The sequence below is a fragment of the Geotrypetes seraphini genome, chromosome 15, assembly GCF_902459505.1.
Source record: "Geotrypetes seraphini chromosome 15, aGeoSer1.1, whole genome shotgun sequence".
NCBI classification, from domain to species: Eukaryota; Metazoa; Chordata; class Amphibia; order Gymnophiona; family Dermophiidae; genus Geotrypetes; species Geotrypetes seraphini.
In genome coordinates this window covers 27,304,519-27,324,400 of record NC_047098.1, presented here as the reverse complement: position 1 = coordinate 27,324,400, position 19,882 = coordinate 27,304,519, and the positions used below count along the sequence as shown (strand labels likewise).

Here is a 19,882-nt window from a genome sequence, read left to right as displayed (position 1 = left end):
CTGCGTTAAAGTTTTGTGAATCTGGCCCCGAGTTCCCAGTTAAAGAAATGCCCTTTCATAAAGTGTAATGTTCAAGCAGCTGAAGGTTGTGTTCATAAACTTAATTTCCCATATTTGAGCAAAATAAAATGGCAGTTTACTTGTTTGCACTCAAGTCACCTTCTTATAGCAGCACTTATAAGAACATAAGAATAGCCATACTGGGTCAGGCCCAATGGTCCATCTAGCCCAGCAGTACCTGGCAGAAACTGAAATAATAGCAACATTCCATGCTAGTGCTTTCAGGGAAAGCAGTGGCTTCTTCCATGTCTGTCTCAATAGCAGACTGTTCCTCCAGATAGCAAGAAGTTGTGTTTGGGTTTATATCTCTTCATTTGGGCTGGTTTTATTCGTAAGGAATTAAGCATTGAAGGGGGGATGTCCTTCACAGCTGTCCTCTCCTTCCCTGAGGCTATTTGTTTTGGTTGAGCCTCATTCTAAGCCAGGTACACTGGATATGAACTTTCTCAAATTTTCTGCTAATGTTCTTTCTCCATAGCATGAGCAGAATTATGCAGTATCACGGTTGTCGCAGCCACATCAAAGATAGCAGCAAAGTCACAGAGCTGGAGGACAAATTTGATTTGTTGGTTGATTCTAATGATGTCATTCTGGAACGAGTGGTAAGTGAGGCATATTTTGCATGATCAGCACCAGAGACCTCTCTCTCCACAGCAAATACCCTCAGTGATGCAATACAATATAATCTTTATTTATATACCACCAACCTCATGGAAGTTCATGGTGGTTTGCTTAAAAATAAATGAGCTATTACAACATTATAAATTGGTTATTATATAGTTATCTTTTTAAGTACAAATTCTTCAAACAGATAGGTCTTAAGCTCTTTTTTGAAACTCTTAAAGTTAATTTTTTTATTATTCATAATAGGCAGAGTTTTCCATTTGGCTGCTTGGTAAGCCCAGATTGAGTTGAAAATTCTGGTGTATTTTAACTTTTTAATTTCAGGAAAACAAGGTATGGTTTTGCCTTAAATTCAAAGTTGATTTATTAGAGAACTTAAAACGATGTGGAATATAATCTGGTGTGTCCACAAAGCGTGTTTTGAACAATATACAATAGAATTTATAAAGAATCCTAGCTTCCACCAGTAGCCAATGCAACTCCATAAGATAAAGTGTGATCCTATCACTCTTTTTCAATTTGAAAATTAGGGCTCCTTTTACAAAGGTGCGCTAGGGCCTTAACGCACGCAGTAGTGTGCATTAAATTCCCGAGTTCGCTAGCTACTACCGCCTCCTTTTTAGGAGGCGGTAGATTTTTGGCTACCGCGCGCTATAGTGCGTGGTAATTTTGTGCGTGCGCTAAAAACCTTAGTGCACCTTCGTAAAAGGAGCCCTTAGTCTTATAGCTGTGTTTTGAAGGGTTTGAAGGTTTGTTTGTTTTTTAGTATTGATTTGGGACAGTCTAAGAAAGTAACATTGCCTGGGAGAATGGGTTTCGGATCGGGCTCCTTCTTATTGGGCTTGGCGTAATCGCTTGCATGCTCTGATGCTGCTTGAGAGGGGTCGAGTGCGTCATTCTTTGCGCCAGTCAAAGTTTTTTTTGCAGGTATGGGGTCTTTATATTTACTCTGTGTCCCCTAGTGGCCTCCTAGTGTAAACTTGCATGCATGTCATGAAGGTGCATACTTTGCTGGTAGGCATGTACAGGGGTGGAATTGTTTGTTCAGACTTTTATTGAATAAGAGGGCCTGGGACTGGTTTTCGTGTTGTTGTCTACTGTATATAAGAATCTATAAAAACAGAGGTGAGTATTGCATTTGTCTTTGTTCTTAGTTTTGGATATATGATCTGTAATATGCTATTTTGGATTTTTACATTTAATATTTTTGTATTTTTATTATGTGTTTTTTCTTGTTCCCTGTCTAGTTGATAGATGAGTTATAAATGAAGTAAATAAATAAAAAAAATATGTTTTAAGTATTTGAAAAGTAAGGAACTAGAGGTTTAAGAGCGATGATGAAATGTTTTCGTAGGTGTGGAGGCCCACTGTTCTCTGGACTTAAATTACTAGATGGTATGGGTACAATGTGGTATCCATCTCATAAGTACAAAAAGAAAATGCAATTATGGATCAGGACAAAGGTCCATCAAGCCCAGTACACTATCTGACTATGGCTAATCCAGGTCACAAGTTCACACAAGATCTCATTTGTTGTTAACTCTAGAGATAAATGGTGGCTTTTTCTAATCTGTTTGACTAACAATAGCTTTTGGACATCTTCAGGAACTTACCTACATTTTTTTAAAACCAAGTTCTGTTAACTTTATTGACCATATCTTCTATTGTGCACTGAGAGAAAAAAAATATTTTTTGATTTGTTTTAAATGTATAATAATAATAATAACAGTTTATATACTGCAGTACCGTGAAGTTCTATGCGGTTTACAAAAGACTAAAGGAAGGTACAAATTGATTGAACTTAAAAGAGGTGAAAGAAAGTGGTTAATAGGTTAAAAGAACCGTTATTAGGAGAAAGAGATGTATGGATCAGCTGTCTAGATACTTTAGGAACAGATATGTTTTTAGGCGCTTCCTGAATTCCTCATAAGTAGTGGGCGAAAGCAATTGTTCTAGATCTTTACCCCATAATACTGCCTGATGTGAGAGAAGGTGTTCATGGTGTTTTTTCAGTTTACATCCTCTAACTGGGGGCGGGGGGGGAAACGAAGTTCGAATGTGAGCTTCTTTTGTGTCTGTTGGCTGAGAAGGAGAAAAGGTCAGTTATGTATTTAGGGGTTAGTCCGTATAGTACTTTAAAGCAGAGGCAGGTGAACTTAAACTTTACGCATGCTTCCATTGTTAGCTAGTGCAACTGCCGGTAGTAAGGTGTCATATGATCAAATTTCTTTAGCCCGAAGATTAGTCTGACCGCTGCATTTTGCATTAATTGTAAATGTCACATATTCTTTTGGGAAATTGCTAAATAGGCGATGTTAAGTAATCAAGTTGACTCAGTACGAGGGATTGTACCAGGATTCTGAATGCTGATGTATCAAAATATGATTTGATGGATCTAAGTTTCCAGAGAGTGAAAAAACCCTTTCTGATTAAGGAGTCCACCTGGTCTTTCATGATTAGGCATTGATCCAGAGTTACACCCAGTATCTTCATGGTAAAATGAATGGAGTAACTAAGTTTATTGATGCATAGTGGTGTATTGGTGTCAGAAAAATTTTGTTTTTTCTGAATTAAGTTTGAGCTTGAAGTCAGTCATCTATTGCTCCATCAAATTTATAGCTTCTAATGCTTTGGAATGGTTTCCAAAATAGAGTTAGCAAATGGGATGATGATCGTAAAGTCGTCTGCGTAACTGAATAATTTTATCCCCAGCTGGGTTAATTGCACGCCCAGTGAGGACATGTAGACATTGAAGAGTAATGGGGATAGCGGCAACCCTTGCGGCACACCGGATGGATTACTCCAAGTATCGGAGAGATCATAATTGAAACGTACCTGATAGGTATGGGACATAAGGAAGCCACAAAACCAGTTCAACACCTCATCCCTGATACCAATAGCGTCTAGGCATTGTAGCATTTTCCCATGGTCTACTAGATCAAAGGCAGAGCTCATATCAAATTGCATGATCAGGGCATTGAGGCCCTTGCTAAACAATAGACGCAAATTATCTAAGATAGCCACAATTACTGTCTCCGTACTAAATAAAGGTCTAAAACTGGATTGAGTTTCATGTAGGAGAGAGAACTGGTTAAGATATTCCATCAATTGGGTGTGTACCAATCCCTCCATGATTTTTACAATAAATGGAATGGATGCTACTGGTCTGTAGTTGGTTACTAGGACTGATGATTCTTTACTATTTTTTAGGATTGGGGTTATTATTATGTGACCGTTGTTAGTGAGGAACTTTCCATTTTTTAGGTTATGGGCTAAGTAGTGCATCAGCGATAGCTTAAATTCTAATGGTGCCGCTTTCATAATTTCCAGGGGACATGAGTCCAGAACGCAATATGATTTAGAGTATTTGTTATATAGTTTGGTATAATTATTCCATTCTAAGTCTTGAAAGGAACTCCAGATCATATCTGCTGGTATTTCATTTCCTTGTATGTTAGCTATTTGATGATCATTGGGGTCATTAGTTGAACAGTTGTTTCTTAGGTTTTTAATTTTTGAGTCGAAATGCAGTGCTAAATCATTCGCAGAGGGTAACTTAATGTTGTGTACGGGTAGTGTAGCAAGTGGTGTCAAATAAGTTTGTGATCAAGTTGAACAGCTCTTTTGTATTAATTCCTTGTGAACCATTGCAAGATAAGTTGATTTTAGTAGAGTAGAATACTTTACGTTTGTCTTTTATCAGTAGTTTGTAGCTTTTTATGTTGGCTCTCCATTTGTTACGGTCTGCCAATTCTCCTGTTTTTTTCCAAATTCTTTCCAGTCGTCTAGCTTGTTGTTTAATTTTTAGGAGTTCAGTGTCAAACCATTTGTTATATTTATTTGCACTGGTGTTTGCGATTACGTTTAGGGGCAATTTTGTCTAAGATGGATGTGCTGGTTGTTGTCCAGTGATCCCAGAAATCGACTCCTTCATCTATCTCCACTTGCAGTTCATATTGTGACCAGTATTCTTCTGGACTAATATAACCTCTTGTGTGATGTTCTCTTTTTATCATCGGACGTGTTTTAGATTTTTGATGAGACCACAGACTAACTTGAAATAATAGGTAAAATGGTCAGACCAGATATCGTGACACCAGGTGCCTTGAGATAGAGAGATGATAGGGTCTAGGATTTCCTTTGTGGACATGGCTACCATATCTAAATGATGGCCTTTTTCATGTGTTTGTGTGGGTACAGGGAGGTGTAGGGATAGAAAGTTTTTAAATTCTTTCGTGTCTGTGTTGTCCTCTTCATCTAGGTGTATGTTTATGTCTCCTGCGATGATATTGTAGGAAGGACCAATTGTATTATGTAGGACAAATTCACAGAAGTCCTCTTTGGCTTTTGGCCAGCTTTTTGGTGGGGCATAGAATAATATGCAAGATAGGGATTCTTCTAGTTGATTGTTACTGATTTTACAGGCTAAAATGTTTAGTTGGTTGGTCACTTTGGAATCCAATAGTTCAAACTCAAATCCTTCTTTAAGAATAATTGCTAATCCTCCTCCTTTTTTACCCTCGCGGTTTAGCTTAAGGATTTTAAAGTTATCTGGTAGGAGATCGATTATTATTGGATCGTCTTCAGACAATAGCCATGTTTCGGTTAGAAAAAGGCAGGCTATTTGCTTGCTGATGATCCAATCTTTAATTAGGAAACTTACTTGTTTTCGTGCATTTGTCCGTGCGCTTTTGTCTTGCGTGCATTTGACTTGCCACCACCAAAACCCTTGGCCACACTCGCATCACCTCTCGCTTAGATTACTGCAACTTGCTTCTCTCATGTCTTTCGCTCAACCATCTCTCTCCCTTTCAATCCATGCAAATTTCTGCTACACGACTTATATTCCACGAGAGCCGCCAAACTTACATTACCCCTCTCAAGTCATTTCATTGGCTCTCCATCTATTTTCGAATAGAATTCAAAACTCATCTTACTGACCTACTTAAAGCACATTCACTCTGTAGCCCCTCAATATCTCTCCTCACTTGTCTCCTCCTATGCTTCCTCCGTAAACTCAGTTCATCGGGCAAGTCCCTTCTATCCATACCCTTCTCCTCCACTGCCAACTCCAGACCCCGTCCCTTCTATCTTGCTGCACCAAATGCATGGAACAGACTGCCTGAGTCATTATGTCAGGCACCATCTCTAGCAGTATTCAAATCCAACCTAAAAGCTCACTTTTTGAGGCTACTTTCAACTCCTAACTCCTACTCACCATAAAATTACCTGTGTCCATCCTATTATTCTCTCTGCAAGAAACTCCTCAATCCCTATATGTTCTATCTGTCCAAATTAGATTGTAAGCTCTTCTGAGAAGGGACCGTCTCTTACATGTTAAATGTACAGTGCTGCATACTCTTTTCAGTGCTATAGAGAACTACAGTGTTGCAATAATACTACTGTTATTTCTATAGCACTACCAGATGCACGCAGCACTGTACATTAAATATGCAAGAGAGGGTCCCTGTTCGAAAGAGCTTATAATCTAATTATGACAGAGAAGGTTATCTAGGTGGTTTACAATCAGGTATGCAAACATTTTCCCTATCTGTCCCATTGGGCTCACAATCCATCTAACATACCTTGGGCAATGGAGGATTAAGTTACTTGCCCAGGATCACAAGGAGCAGCTCGGGATTTGAATCCACAACCTCAGGGTGTTGAGGCTGTAGCTCTAACCACTAGGCCACTCCTTCCAAAAGTGATGAGCTACAGGACTTCATATCTCAGTTGGTGGACGTCCTGAAGTTCTTAGAAAAAGCCCTAAGCATCGGCAACTTGATGCAGGGGTCCACAAGCCTTCTGGACCTTCCCCATGTGGTTAAAGAGATGATTTTACTGGAATGGGACACTTTGGAGACAGAGTTTAAGATTAGCTGTTCCATGGGAAGACTTGAGAAGGAACCCTGAAGCTTCTTAAGGTAGATGCAATGATTTTTGCTGTAACCAAGAAGGCTACCAGTCTAATGGAGGCACTCTTTTTAAGCAGGTGCTTGATATTTTGGCCCTACTTGTAGCTCTTCAGGCTGTGGTTTATGGGAGTTGAGCATGTTTGTGGTGGGCAAAGCAGGTGTTGGATGATCCTGGGAAAACCCCAGTGATGGGTGGCCCAGGAGGTGAATAAGGTAGAGATGGGGATGCTTGTATGATCTTATTAGAGCTGTGGTGAAGTAAATGGTGCCTTTGGTGATGGTGCACAGGTTCTTTGTTGTTTAATAGTCAGTGGGCTTAATATCTAAGGCAAGGTTAAGTAGGCTTCACTTTTAAAGTAAACTGCTGTTCGGAGAAGACATAGAAAAGCTGGTCTAAGAGTTTAGAAGAATCTACTGTAGGATTCCGCATCTGCTAGAGCACAAGCCCGGAAACATTATCCTGGAAGATACCATGGTTCTCAGAGACAGATTATTTTCAGTCAGCTCTTTCAAGATGAGCTAAAGTTTGTTTTCTGTTTTTTACGAATTTGTACACTGCCTAGAAGGCAGTATAAGAAATTTTGGGCGGTATTGGGTGGTATAAGAAATTTTAAATAAACTTGAAGCTGGATGGTGCATGCAAGAGAAGATGCTGCCTTTGTGTTGGAGTCCTTGCAGCAGGAGTTTCGTCATCCCGCCCAATGTAAGAATTGCTTTGCTACATATCATGTGTTCTGGACTTGTCTGGTGGATGAAAACAAAGGAAACATTTGATCTTATCTGTTAATTTTCTTTCCTTGAGTCGAATCTGACCAATCAACTGTCTCTTTATATAGTTATTTAGTTTGATTTAGCATTTGATGGAATCCTTGGAGGTTCTTGAGGATATTTAATAATAGCTTTTTTTATTTTTATAAAGATTCTGTATTTCCTCCTTCCTTGAACCATTTTTGGGAGGGAGATTTTTGGCAATATTTGCTTTGTTGCATGAATACCAAAGAGCTGAGTGTTGTCTTCATCTACTGGCAGGGGGGCATAACCCATGCATTATGGATTGGTCTTGTAGGACTTGAGGAAAGAAGATTAGCAGATAAGACCAGACAGTTCATTTTTGTTTATTTTCACAACCTATTTAGCAATTTCAGCTCTAGTGAAATTAAGAATTCATTATCCTGGATAAATTCCTTGAAGAAGTGTCAACAAATAATTAATAGCTAAGTAGATTTGGAAAGCCACCACTTAATCGCATAACATGAGGTCAGAGGACTAGATTTACTGTTTGGATCTTCGATGTACTTCCTAGTGACCCAGATTGGCCAATATTGAAGATAAGCCACTGAGCTCATTGGATCCTTGGTCTGACCCAACATGAAATAGCTTATATTCTTATCCTATCACTTACACAGACCTAATTGGATAGAGTAGGAATGGAGTGAGTGATGGGTATTATCATCCTTCTACTTCTTAAATTAACACCAGGCTGCAAAATGTTTAATTTGTTTCCTTCATTTCAGGACATTTTATTAGATGAGGCATCGGGGGTGCACAGAAATCAACAGCCAATTCTTCCAGCTGGACTGCAGCCTCCAAAGACCATCGTGTCCAGCTGGAACCGAAAGGTTCTTAATTCTTCTCTTACACACTAATCGGGAACTCCTTTAACAGGACCCCCAAGGCTCTTCATATAAGTATCACTGACTTGACACTTTTTTCTTCTGGATATGAAAAAAACATACATATATTTGGTAGGCTTTCATAAGGTACAAAAGGTTTGTGTTTTTCTATATAAGAGTTTGTTAACAGATAGGAGGCTTTTACTTAGAGGGTGGTAATTTCCTGGGATTGCTTGCCAGCAGAGATGGTAGCAATTAGAACAATGACAGATTATAAGCTTGCTTAGGGCAGATATAGAGAAAAGTGGCAAGGAAGGGAAATAACCACTAGGCAGGGCAACTAGGTGGACCAAAAACATCTCTCCAAATTGCTAGACAGAGATATAACACAAATGCTCTACGTTTGTTTAAGATTATTTTCTGGTTATTTTGTTCATATTGATTACTGTATTTCCACATATGTAGGCCACGGCCTATACATGGGTTTTACAAACCCCGTGTATGGGGTGTGGCCTAGTTATATGGGCAGCCTAAATAAAAATTTTAAGTCATCCCCCCCACCCCTGGTACCTTTTTCGGAAGCCCCCTTGCTAGCGCGGCTTGGGTCTCCAGCGGTCCAGGGCAGCTGCGATCTCTTCGGCATCCGGCCTGCCCCCACACCACTTGCTGAGTGGCTGAGGTCAGTTCTCACGAGAGCTCACATTGGCCATTCAGTGGGTGGTGCGAGGGCAGGCCGGATGCCAAAGAGATCGCGGCTGCCCTACACCGTGTGCCAGTGAGGGGGCTTCCAAAAAGGTACTGGGGGTAGGGGAGATGAATGAAAAAGGCAGGGGAGGTACCGGAAGATAAGCCATGGCTTATCTTCCAGTTTTTAAACATAGGCCGCTCTTTTCTGCGGCTTATGCAGAGGGGCGGCCTCTATGTGGGGAAATACGGTATATATAGGCAATCCCTGGATTAAGAACGAGTTCCATTTTTTAAACCGTTCTTAAGTTGATTTTGTATATAACTCAGATCCTAGTATTCTTCCCACCTTCTCCTCCTCCTTTAAGCCATTCTTGCATCTCTTTCCAGCCATCCTACTGTTCCTCTCTACCACATCCAACATTACTCCTTCTCATCTCTCTCTTCCCCATGCATCTCCCCTACCTCTCTCCTCTCCCACTACCATGTCCAATAATTCTCTCTCCCACCATAAGCCCAACAATTATCTTCTTTCTTCATCTCTCCATCTGCACCATCTCTTTCCCTCTCACTCAAGACACCCAATTCTCCCTTTCTATTCCCTCCCTCACCTCGGCATCTTTTTCGCTCACTCCCTCCATTCTTCCATCCTATGGCTCATGCTTCCCTTCCTCCCTCCCTCCCTCCCTCTATTCTTTGTGCCAAGTTCATGCACCCTCCCTTCTTCCTTCCATCATTTGTCCAAAGTTTGTGCTCCCGAGTCCCAGCATGGCCCTCTTTCTCCCTCCCTCCCTCCATTCTGTGCCTCAAGTATGTGCCTCCCTCCGGCGGGTGTTTATCTTCTGGCTGACTCCCTTTTCCTTCCAGCCACAATCATTTCTTTTCGCAACAGCTCCTAAGCATGTCATATGGCTGAGTCGGAAGCCTTCCCTCAGATGTGGGAGGAGCTTCCTCTAACGTCAGTGAGAAGGCTTCTGGCTTAGCCGCAGGACACGCGTAGGAGCCGCTTACCTGTGGCTTTGTGAAGAGAATGGAGGAGGGGGGAAGAGAGAGAGGGGTGTGTTTGGACTTGGGAGGGAGAGGGGTGCGTTGGGACACCGAAGGTAGAACAGGACCCCCATTCGTAAGTGCGAATCCGACATAAGTCGTTTGTTCATAAAACGGGGACTGCCTGTAATTTAATATTTAAAGTCTGTGGAATACTATATCAAAATTTGTTTGACATATTTTCCTTAGGGTGGAGATTCAAAAAAATGGTCAAAGTCAAAAACTTTTCAATTGCTTCATGCCAAGAACATTGTAAGACCTCAACTCAAGTTCCGAGAGAAGATTGACAACTCTAATACGCCATTCATCCCAAAGCTTTTCATCAAGCCCAATGCTCAGAAACCGCTGCCCCCAGGTAACTTGAGGGAGTACATTTACAGATATAGAAGGGCCACTGTATATGCAGTGATGGGCATCAGGATTTATTTTTTATTTATTTATTTTAGGTATTTATATATCGCTGTGCCTATCAAGATTATCTAAGCGGTTTATAATCAGATACTCAAGCATTTTCCCTATCTGTTTCAGGGCAGGATGGCTCAGTTGAGTAGAGTAAATTGCTAAAAATGCTAATGCTAGTATGATGCCTTAACTTCTCCATGGACTGGTTAATGTAGCTGGGATTATTCACTTTAGAGGTTTTTCATTTTATACTTTATATCACATATTTTATATGTATAAATTCTGAATATTTTATAGAATTGCAGTATAAACATAAGATTAAAGACAGTAATCACATCTGGAAACATTTAGAATCAGTGCTTCCCTTTTATATAGGCAGATAGTGTGGATCAAATGGTTCTTATTTGCTGGCATGTTCTATGTTTGTGCTGTGAAATGCAATTTCTGGAAAGCAAGGCCTGACGAGCTAGTTGGGATAGGCAAGAAGGTAGTTGAGATAATAATAACTTTATTTTGTATACCGCCATACCCAGAGAGTTCTAGGCGGTTCACAGCAATTAATAATGTTACAAAAGAAGATACCATTGGGAATTAACATTTTTTGGAATGAACATGTCATTTAAGTTGACAAGAATTAACATTTTTTGGGGTGTACAGGTCAATGAAGTTGACAGAATATCCAATGGAGTACAATAGGAAAATACAAGAGTGTACAATAGGAGGGAAAAAAACCGGTCAGTGAAGTTAGTTGGTTTGGAGGGTACATTAGGGGGGGAAGGTGGAGGTTCATGTGTATTGAAGGGAGTAGAAGGAGCGAGTGGGAGAGTTAGGGATTCTGTCTATGGAATAAGTGAGTTTTGAGTTTTTTTCTGAAGTCCAGGTAAGTGGGGGCATAGAAGATAGGCAAGAAGGTAGTATAAGTAGACCTGTGTGTTCTGCTTTGGGTAAACAGTTTACATTATATATAACAAATAATAATAATTGAGCTAATACTATCCTGCCAATGTTCAAATAAACTCCTCATGTAGCCTTAAATAAACTCCTCATGTAGCCTTCATGTTCAAAGCAAGCAAACAGGAGTCCTAGCTTGGTAATTTCATCAATGGAGCCAGGCTAACCTATGGTGCTTTTTGGAGAGAAATTAAAACTGTACTGTTTGACAGATTCATTTCAAGATAATGGCAGAATAGAAATCACTAATGTAATGTAAGCCTCACTAAACTTCCTAAGTTTTATTTTCCCTCTGTCTATTTCTTGTGTAATATATTGTTCCCTCATTTTCCACATTCTGCAACTCGTTGATTGTCCAGCTTCTATTCCCTGGGTTGCATATTTCTTACTTAAGTTTCATATTTTCCTTTTAACTATTTCTTGTGTAATAAGTTGTACCCTCACTTCTTGCATTCTGTAATTTGGTGATTGTCCAGCCCTCTTCGATGTGAACCTCTTAGAAGTCATCTGACTATGGCTGCATAGAAGAATAAAGTTATTATTATTAATAAAACTTCCTGAATATTTACCTCAAATTTATGTGCTCCAAACAGTTTTAATCATATTTAACAAATTTCTGAAATTTCCATCCTTCCATCCACAATGAATGGCAAGGGACCCATGCCTCATAAGAACAGATAGAAAATTGACTGTCTACATTTCTTGAGGCGTGGACCCAAATCATATGCGACCGGTGGGCTCTGGAACTAGTGAGAAGACTGAGGGGAGATATGATTGAAGTCTACAAAATCCTGAGTGGTATAGAACGGGTTCAAGTGGATTGATTTTTTTTTTTTTTTTTTTAAACTCCTTCAAAAATAAAGACTAAGGGACACTTGATGAAGTTACAGGTAAATCACTTTTAAAACCAAAAGGAGGCAATACTTTTTCACTTGGAGAATAGTTAAGCTCTGGAACGCATTACCAGAGGTTGTGGTAAGAGCGGTTAACATAGGTTTTAAGAAAGGTTTGGATAATTTCCCGGAGGAAAAGTCCATAGTCTGTTATTGAGTCATACATGGGGGAAACCAATGCTTGTCTTGGATTGGTAGCGTGGAATGTTGCTACTATTTGGGGGGTTTTTGCCAGGTACTAGTGACCTGGATTGGCCTCTGAAGACAAGCTACTGGGCTAGATGGACCATTGGTCTGACCCAGTAAGGCTATTCTTATGTTTTTTATGAGAAAAATAGTACAGATTAGTGCTCTACTCCCCACCAATGAGTATCTTGTCACTCTTGTTGCACCCCTGCCAAAAAGCCAGTGGTCGAGCCCACCTTTCAGAGCTTGCTTGTTCTAACCAGGGCTGTGGAGTCGGTAGATAAATCCTTCAATTCCAACGCTTCAGTTTCTGGTACCCATGACTCCAGTACCCAAAATTGTCTCTGACTCCACAGCACTGTTTCCAGTGCCCAATTAGGAACTAGGCCAAGGAAGATACTCCATTTAAAGAAGGCTACTTTTATTCAATTCTCTATTTGAAGGCGGTAAATCAGGCACTCAAGATCTCTCATTTCAGGATAGAAACCTTATGTTCGGTCATCGCAGCAGTGGCGGTAGAAGAATTTCTCAAAGCTTTAAACCTCAGGGAGGCATATTTGCACATTCCAGTTTGGTGTCCACATCAGAAGTATCTGCATTATGCTGGGCATCACTATCTGATTCAGGCTCTTTCCTTTAGACTGGCTATGGCTGCTTGAAAATTTTCCAAAGTCATGATGGTAATGATAGCAACTTTATGAAGAAAGGGTCTCGTAGTTTACCTGTATTTGGACAACTGGCTCATACGGGCAAAGACAGAAAAAGACATCCCAGGTAACTCAGTTACTTTAATGTTTAAGATGGATAATCAATTTCAACACGAGCAAATTGGAGCCATCACGATGCTTGAAATATTTGGGAGCTCTATTCAATACCCACTAGAGAAGAGTGTTTTTACCCAAGAATAGAAATGGAGAAAAATGAAGGCCTATCCAGTCTGCATATCCATGCCATCTACTAACCCTTCCTCTCCCATAGAGATCCAATGTATTTGCCCCAAGCTTTCTTGATTTCAGATACAGTCTTCATCTCTACAACCTCCACCGAGAGGCCGTTCCACACATTTACCATCCTTTCCATGAAAAATAATTTTCTGAGGTTACATCTGTCTCTCCCCTTTCACCTTCATCCATATTCCTCCTCATTCCAGAGTTTCCTTTCAGTTGAAAAAGACTCACCTCATGCATTTATGCCATATAGGTATTTAAAGGTCTCTATCATATCTTCCCTTTTCTCCGAAGTATACATTTTGAGATCTTTACATCTTTATCCATACACTTTATGATGCACACCACAGACCATTTTAGTATCCATCCTCTGGACTTACTCAAACTAATTTTTTTTCCTTTAAATGTAATGGAGTTTGTTTTTGTATTGTTTTACCTCCCCAATTTATATCTCCCCAATTTATATTCATTGTAAACTGCTTAGATTTTAACTTTGGTTTTATATTTGCAGTATATTAAATAAATTGAACTTGAACTTTATACTTTTTTTGAAGGGGTGGTCTCTAGAATTTTACACAGTATTCTAAATGAAGTCTTATACAGAGACATTATTACCTCCTTTTTCCTACTGGCTATTCCTCTCCCTTTGTACCTAAGCATCCTTCTAGCTTTTGCCATCGCCTTTTGTACCCGTTTGGCCACCTTGAGATCATCACATTTAATCACACCTAAGTCCTACTCTTTTGTGCACAAAAGTTCTTCACCTCCTAAACTGTACTATTCCCTTAGGTTTTTTTTGTAGTCCAAATGCATGACCCTGCAGAATCTGGACCCAGAATAATGGGAAGTGGATTAATAATGTGTTTAACACACATGTTTTCCCAGTGTTTTTAATCACTTTGAAACAGAAATAATTATATTGAAGCTTTTGGGGTTCTATTAAGTGTTGTAATATGTTTAATCACTTTGAGGCAGGTCTTTGTTGTATGCTTAGCCTTATTTTAGTATGTAAACATAGTGAAAGTTCTCATTTGGGGAACAGCAGAACTGGAGGCAGGCCAGGTGCTACTTCATGTTCATTCTACGTATCTTCTAATTAAGCACTAGCTTGACCCTATAAAGATACCGTCCTCTACCCAGACTACAGAGACAAATAATAAAAGAGGTGTTGAACAGGGTAAGCCAAAAACCTTCATTTTACTGTCTGTGATTAAGGCTTTGTCCTTTTTTTTGAGAGCTCTATCTGTCTCACAATATTGTCTCTGACAACATCCTTCTCTCCCTCTTTATGTCCTGTAGTGCTGGCAGATAGAAGATACCGACAGGAGTATCCCCAGGATCTAGATGTCCCACAAGCTCTCACTGACTTTATTCACCAGCAGAGGACACAGCAAGACCAGCAGGACATGTAAGAAATCATTTTCTCTGTCTCTCTTCTCTCTGACTTGTAGACCACTTTTTTTTTCTATGTGGTTTACATATTTTAGATAGGTACTTATTTTGTACCTGGGGCAGTGTGTTAAGTGACTTGCTCAGAGTCACAAGGAGCTGCAGTGGAAATCAAACTCACAACCTCAGGGTGCTGAGGCAGCTGCTCCAACCACTAATCTATTTTTCCACGATTCAGAAGGTTCCTAAAATCACGTTACTTACTCAGAGCTTCAAATTCTACATTCTGAGATTCAGAAGAATAAGTCTGCACACCAGAAAAAATTACCAGGCTGATACTCCCAGAAAAAAATATTCTATGCTAATTATCCTGCCAGGCTGCACTACTATTACTAGTTTATATCTATAGTGCAGCTAGATGTGTGCAGCACTATACACAAATACATAAGAGACCGTTCCTGCTCAACAGGGCTTACAAGCTATTCAGGAGAGACAAATAGGACACATAAGGAATTAGGAAACTTCATTTTTTATGGGAATGATTACAACAACATGGGTATTGAATGGACGAATAAAGGTTGAGAAATGAAAAGTAGCTTCCAAATAGGTGGGCTTTTAGCCTGGATTTGAATAGCGCCAGATGCAGATCATGATGTGGCAACTCAAGAAGTCTATTTTAGGCATATGGCACAGCGAGATAAAAGGAACAATTTAGAATTTGAGGTGAAGGGGAAGGTTACAGTAAAGAGCAACTTAACTAATGAATGGATTTCCCAGGGAGAGATAAGAGACCCTGAGATGCTACAGAACGAAAAATAGATCAGGAGCCAATGAAATGACTTGAGGAGAAAGGATATATGAGTGGCGACACTGGTGGAAGATAGGTCATAGAATTTTGAACAGATCAAAAGTGGGAGAAATGATTTAGTAGGAGACCTGTGAAGAGCAAGATGCAATAGTCTAAGTGGGAGGTGATGGGTGTGAATAAGTGAGTGTGCTCAGAAAGGAAGGAATGAATGAAATGACAAGTTTTAGCAGATTGTTAGAATTGCGCAGAGAAAGAAAAGTCAAAGGTGACTCCCAAGCTTATGAACTGAAGACACAGGGAGAATGTGTTTCCATTACATCTATGCCAGCAGACCAGTCCGAAATGAATGGGTTATGTCATTGTCCATCTACCAGCAGATGGAGACAAAGAAAAAACAGTCCCAAGAGCTTCATCCTTTAAGGGTATCCTGCAACCTGGAATATTCAGTATTTGTCTCTGTTTCTAAACGAATTGTGGATGGATTGTGCAGCTCCTTCTTGGTGCTAGTCATCTTTGCTCAGGTTATAGTCTGAACTTTCTCATTAAGCTTGGATAACACCCTGAGGTGACACCTGGTGGCGTTGGGTCCTTCCCCTCCAGATCCACTCTTGACCTCTGAGATGAATTTGGAGTGTGAAATGAGGCAAAAGTTTATTGGAACTTCAGTGTGTGGTAATCTCCTGCAGAGCAACTGTATTTATTCTTCCTGCTTAGCACATATCTACCAGCAGGTGAAGATAAAGAACTGATTTGCAGGTGTCCTCTTGGATGGAACATCTCCTGGCCAATTAGTATCGCTCTTTGCCAAAGCATCCGGAACAATGCAAATGCATAACAAAAACTTCTTTAGCACTCTCCAGACCAGTAGAGGTTAACTTTACGAATGGGTATATATCTAATCATGACCAGCAGGTGGAGACTGAAAACAAAACTTTGGGACAGTATATCCTAGCCCCTCCTCTCTATTTCCCTCAGTCTTCTTTCAGTCTCCAGCAGGTGTTGAGTGATCTGTACCCATCTCCCTTGGTAGGGCTGTTGGAATTTGTTTAGGGGGTTTATTGTCCCTGTTTTTAGCCGGACGGAGCTTGGGCGGACTCTGTTTGGGGGTTCGTCCGACCTCGGGGGTGTTAAACCCGGCGGGTCACGAGCGGGGTCCCTCCCCCCACTTCCTCCACCTCCCCACATTTTTTTAGAGGAGCCTCAGCAGTAAGCCTTGCCCCCTAAGTCAAGCAAGGCATATTGCTTCGAGAGCCTGTGGAGTCTGTTCTGTAAAAAAAAAAAAAAAAAAAAAAAATCCTGAGGTAGTGCTGGTCTGAAGGGTTGTTTCCCTTTAAGAAAACTGTATTTTACTGTATTTTTTCATGTAACCAGCACTTTTTTATAGCTAGGTCGCGTATGGAGCAATTGTGCCCTTCTCCGGGGGAGTAGGACACAATTTTAGTCCAGCCGCGAGGCACTCGCGGCCGGCCTGAACTCGGCGGTTTGGGTCGGTGAGGTGGTGGAGCTCCGTCGGCAGCGGCTGCAGGCGCCCAGAGCTCCCCGCCGATGGTGCCTCGTGAGTCGGCTTGGAGCAGTGGGGAAGCCCGGTCTTCCACAACCGCCCACGGAGGGATTCCCCGAAGGATTCCCTCTCAGCTGATTTTTTGACAGCTGATGCCGGCTTGCCTGCTTTAGCGGCTGAGACTATTCAGGTTTCTCAGCCGCTTCAGGCTATGGAGGGAGCTTTTTTGGCGGGAAAACCGCCATCTTCTCTGTCTGGCCCCTCCATTTTGTCTTCCACCTCAGGTGACCTTCCCCCTGTTTTGACTATGCAGGGGCAAGGTTCTGCTGGGTCCCCTGCTGTGGCAGGGAGTCCCTTGGGACCCTTGGGGGGTTTTTCTCCTGAATTTTTCTTTTCTTTATGCAGAGCCTATTTTCAGGCGGCTGGGGGTCCCGGTTGCGCCCAGGGGGTTTCGGGGGGTGGGTTTTCCTCCGCGCTCCCTGCGGCTTTGCCTCTTTCGTCTGGCGTGACGTCCCCTCCGCCGCCTCCCTTGTCCAAGCGTCCGCGGGTGTCGTGGGACGAGAATTTGTGGTCGGAGGAACGGGTCGGTCTGGAGGAGGACCTGGACCCTTCTGAGGAGTTCCAGGACTCTCTGGAGGGGACGGAAGCTGGCGGCGGGTTGTCGGATTTCCCGTTCTCCAGTGACGAGGCGTCCGTGGTGCGCCTTTTTCAGAAAGATGAGCTGCCTGACCTTATTCAGCAGGTTTCTTCGGTTTTGCGTTTTGAGGACGCGCCGCCGGAGACTCCGCGTGTGGGGGACCCCCTGTTACGGGGGATCCGTTCCGTTTCCCGCTCTTTTCCTATGCATCAGGATATTCGGGATATTATTCTGGAGCAGTGGAAAACGCCGGAGACGCCGTTTCGGCTGGCGCGCAGCATGGCTCGCCTGTATCCCATTCCGGAAGGGGATCGGGCTACGTTAGCTTCGCCAGTCGTGGATGCGGTGGTCTCGGCAATTTCCAAGCGGCATACCGTGCCTGTTGAGGGCGGTTCTGCCTTGCGGGACTCTGAGGAGCGCAAATTGGAGAGCATCCTTAAGCAAAATTTTCAGGTCTCTGCCTTTGGGGTCCAGGCGGCTATTTGTGGGGGACTGGTCGCTCGCGCCGTGTTTCGGTGGGCGGAGCGGGTCTTGGATCGAGAGTCTGACGACTGGTCTCTGGTGGATCAGGAGGTAGCGAAGATTGAGATGGCGGCCTCATTCCTCTCAGATGCTCTATATGACGGTGCGGATCTCGGCTAAGTCTATGGCTTTTGGCGTGGCCGCAAGGCGTGTGTTGTGGCTGCGCGCTTGGGCGGCGGATGCTGCGTCCAAAGCTAAGCTTACTAAATTTCCCTTTCGGGGGTCGTTTTTGTTTGGAGAGGACTTGGATAAGTTGATTCAGACTTTGTCGGACTCGAAAGTTCCCCGTCTGCCGGAGGACCGTGCCCGTCCGGCGTCTCGGGGGGGTGCGGCCCGGGGGCGTTTGCGGGATTTTCGCAAGTATCGCCCTGGGCGTGGGGCTGCTTCTTTCCAGTCTCCGGGATTTTCCCGGGGTCGGTTCTTCCAGCGCATGCAGCCCTTTCGGGGGGCCCGTCGGGGGGCAGGGAATCCCTCCGCCGGTTCCCCCGCTTCCCGTCCTGCACAATGACGCCTTGCCGGCGCCCCCTTTGGTTCCGGTGGGGGCCCGGCTGCGCGAATTTTTCCCCAAATGGGCCGAGATCACGTCCGATCAGTGGGGCCTGGAGGTGGTGCGGGACGGTTATGCCCTGGAGTTCGCCCGCTCTCTGCCGGATTTTTTCCTCGCTTCTCCATGTCAGACTCCGGGGAAGACGCAGGCTTTTCGCCAGACCCTTCAGCGCTTGCTAGATCTCAGGGCAGTTGTTCCGGTGCCCCCTCCGGAGTGGGGCACGGGCAGGTACTCCATTTACTTTGTGGTGCCCAAGAAGGAGGGGACCTTTCGGCCCATCCTCGATTTGAAAGGGGTCAACAGGGCTCTCAAGATTCCCTCTTTCCGTATGGAAACTCTGCGGTCGGTCATTCTGGCGGTTCAGCCGGGGGAGTTTCTCACTTCTCTCGATCTGACGGAGGCCTACTTGCATGTTCCCATTCGGGCCTCTCATCAGCGTTTCCTGCGCTTTGCGATCTTGGGTCGGCACTTTCAGTTCTGTGCGCTTCCCTTTGGGCTGGCCACGGCTCCTCGGACGTTCACCAAGGTGATGGTGGTCGTCGCGGCAGCCTTGCGGTCGGAGGGCATCCTGGTACACCCCTACCTGGACGACTGGTTAATTCGGGCAAAGTCGTTGCAGGAAAGCTCCCGGGTTACTGCTCGGGTGGTGGAGTTTCTCCGGTCGCTGGGCTGGGTGGTCAACCTTTCCAAGAGTCGGTTGGTCCCGGCTCAGCGTCTGGAGTACCTAGGGGTGCTGTTCGACACCTCCTTGGGGAGGGTCTTCCTCCCAGAGGGCCGGGTGAGCAAATTGCAATCTCAGATTCGCCTGCTTTTGGCGTCCCGGTGTCCTCGGGCGCGAGATTTCCTCCAGGTCTTGGGGTCGATGGCGGCGTCCCTGGACGTGGTGAGGTGGGCGCGGGCCCACATGCGTCCTCTCCAGTATGCTCTGCTCCGGAGGTGGTCTCCCCAGAGGTACGGGATGGATGTTCCGGTCCCCCTGCGAGGCTTGGCGCGCTGCAGTCTGCGTTGGTGGCTCCAGACCCCTCACCTAGTTCAGGGGGTGGGTCTGGATCTCCCGCAGTGGACGGTGCTCCTGACGGATGCGAGTCTCCTGGGTTGGGGGGCTCAGTGTTTGGGTCACTCAGCTCAGGGCACCTGGTCCGCGGAGGAGGCCGCC

At 43.4% G+C, this 19,882-nt stretch overlaps 1 protein-coding gene across 4 annotated transcripts in view; it reads left to right on the top strand.

Annotated features, from left to right (window-relative positions):
* EXOSC10 (exosome component 10) overlaps positions 1-19,882 on the top strand; it is a 127,931-nt gene that overhangs the window by 7,706 nt on the left and 100,343 nt on the right. For all 4 annotated transcript variants that reach the window (XM_033921975.1, XM_033921973.1, XM_033921974.1 and 1 more), the window contains exons 3-6: positions 539-662; positions 8,114-8,218; positions 10,133-10,298; positions 14,622-14,730. In XM_033921975.1, the coding sequence (XP_033777866.1) occupies positions 539-662; positions 8,114-8,218; positions 10,133-10,298; positions 14,622-14,730 (504 nt within the window). The remainder of the gene's footprint in view (positions 1-538; positions 663-8,113; positions 8,219-10,132; positions 10,299-14,621; positions 14,731-19,882) is intronic.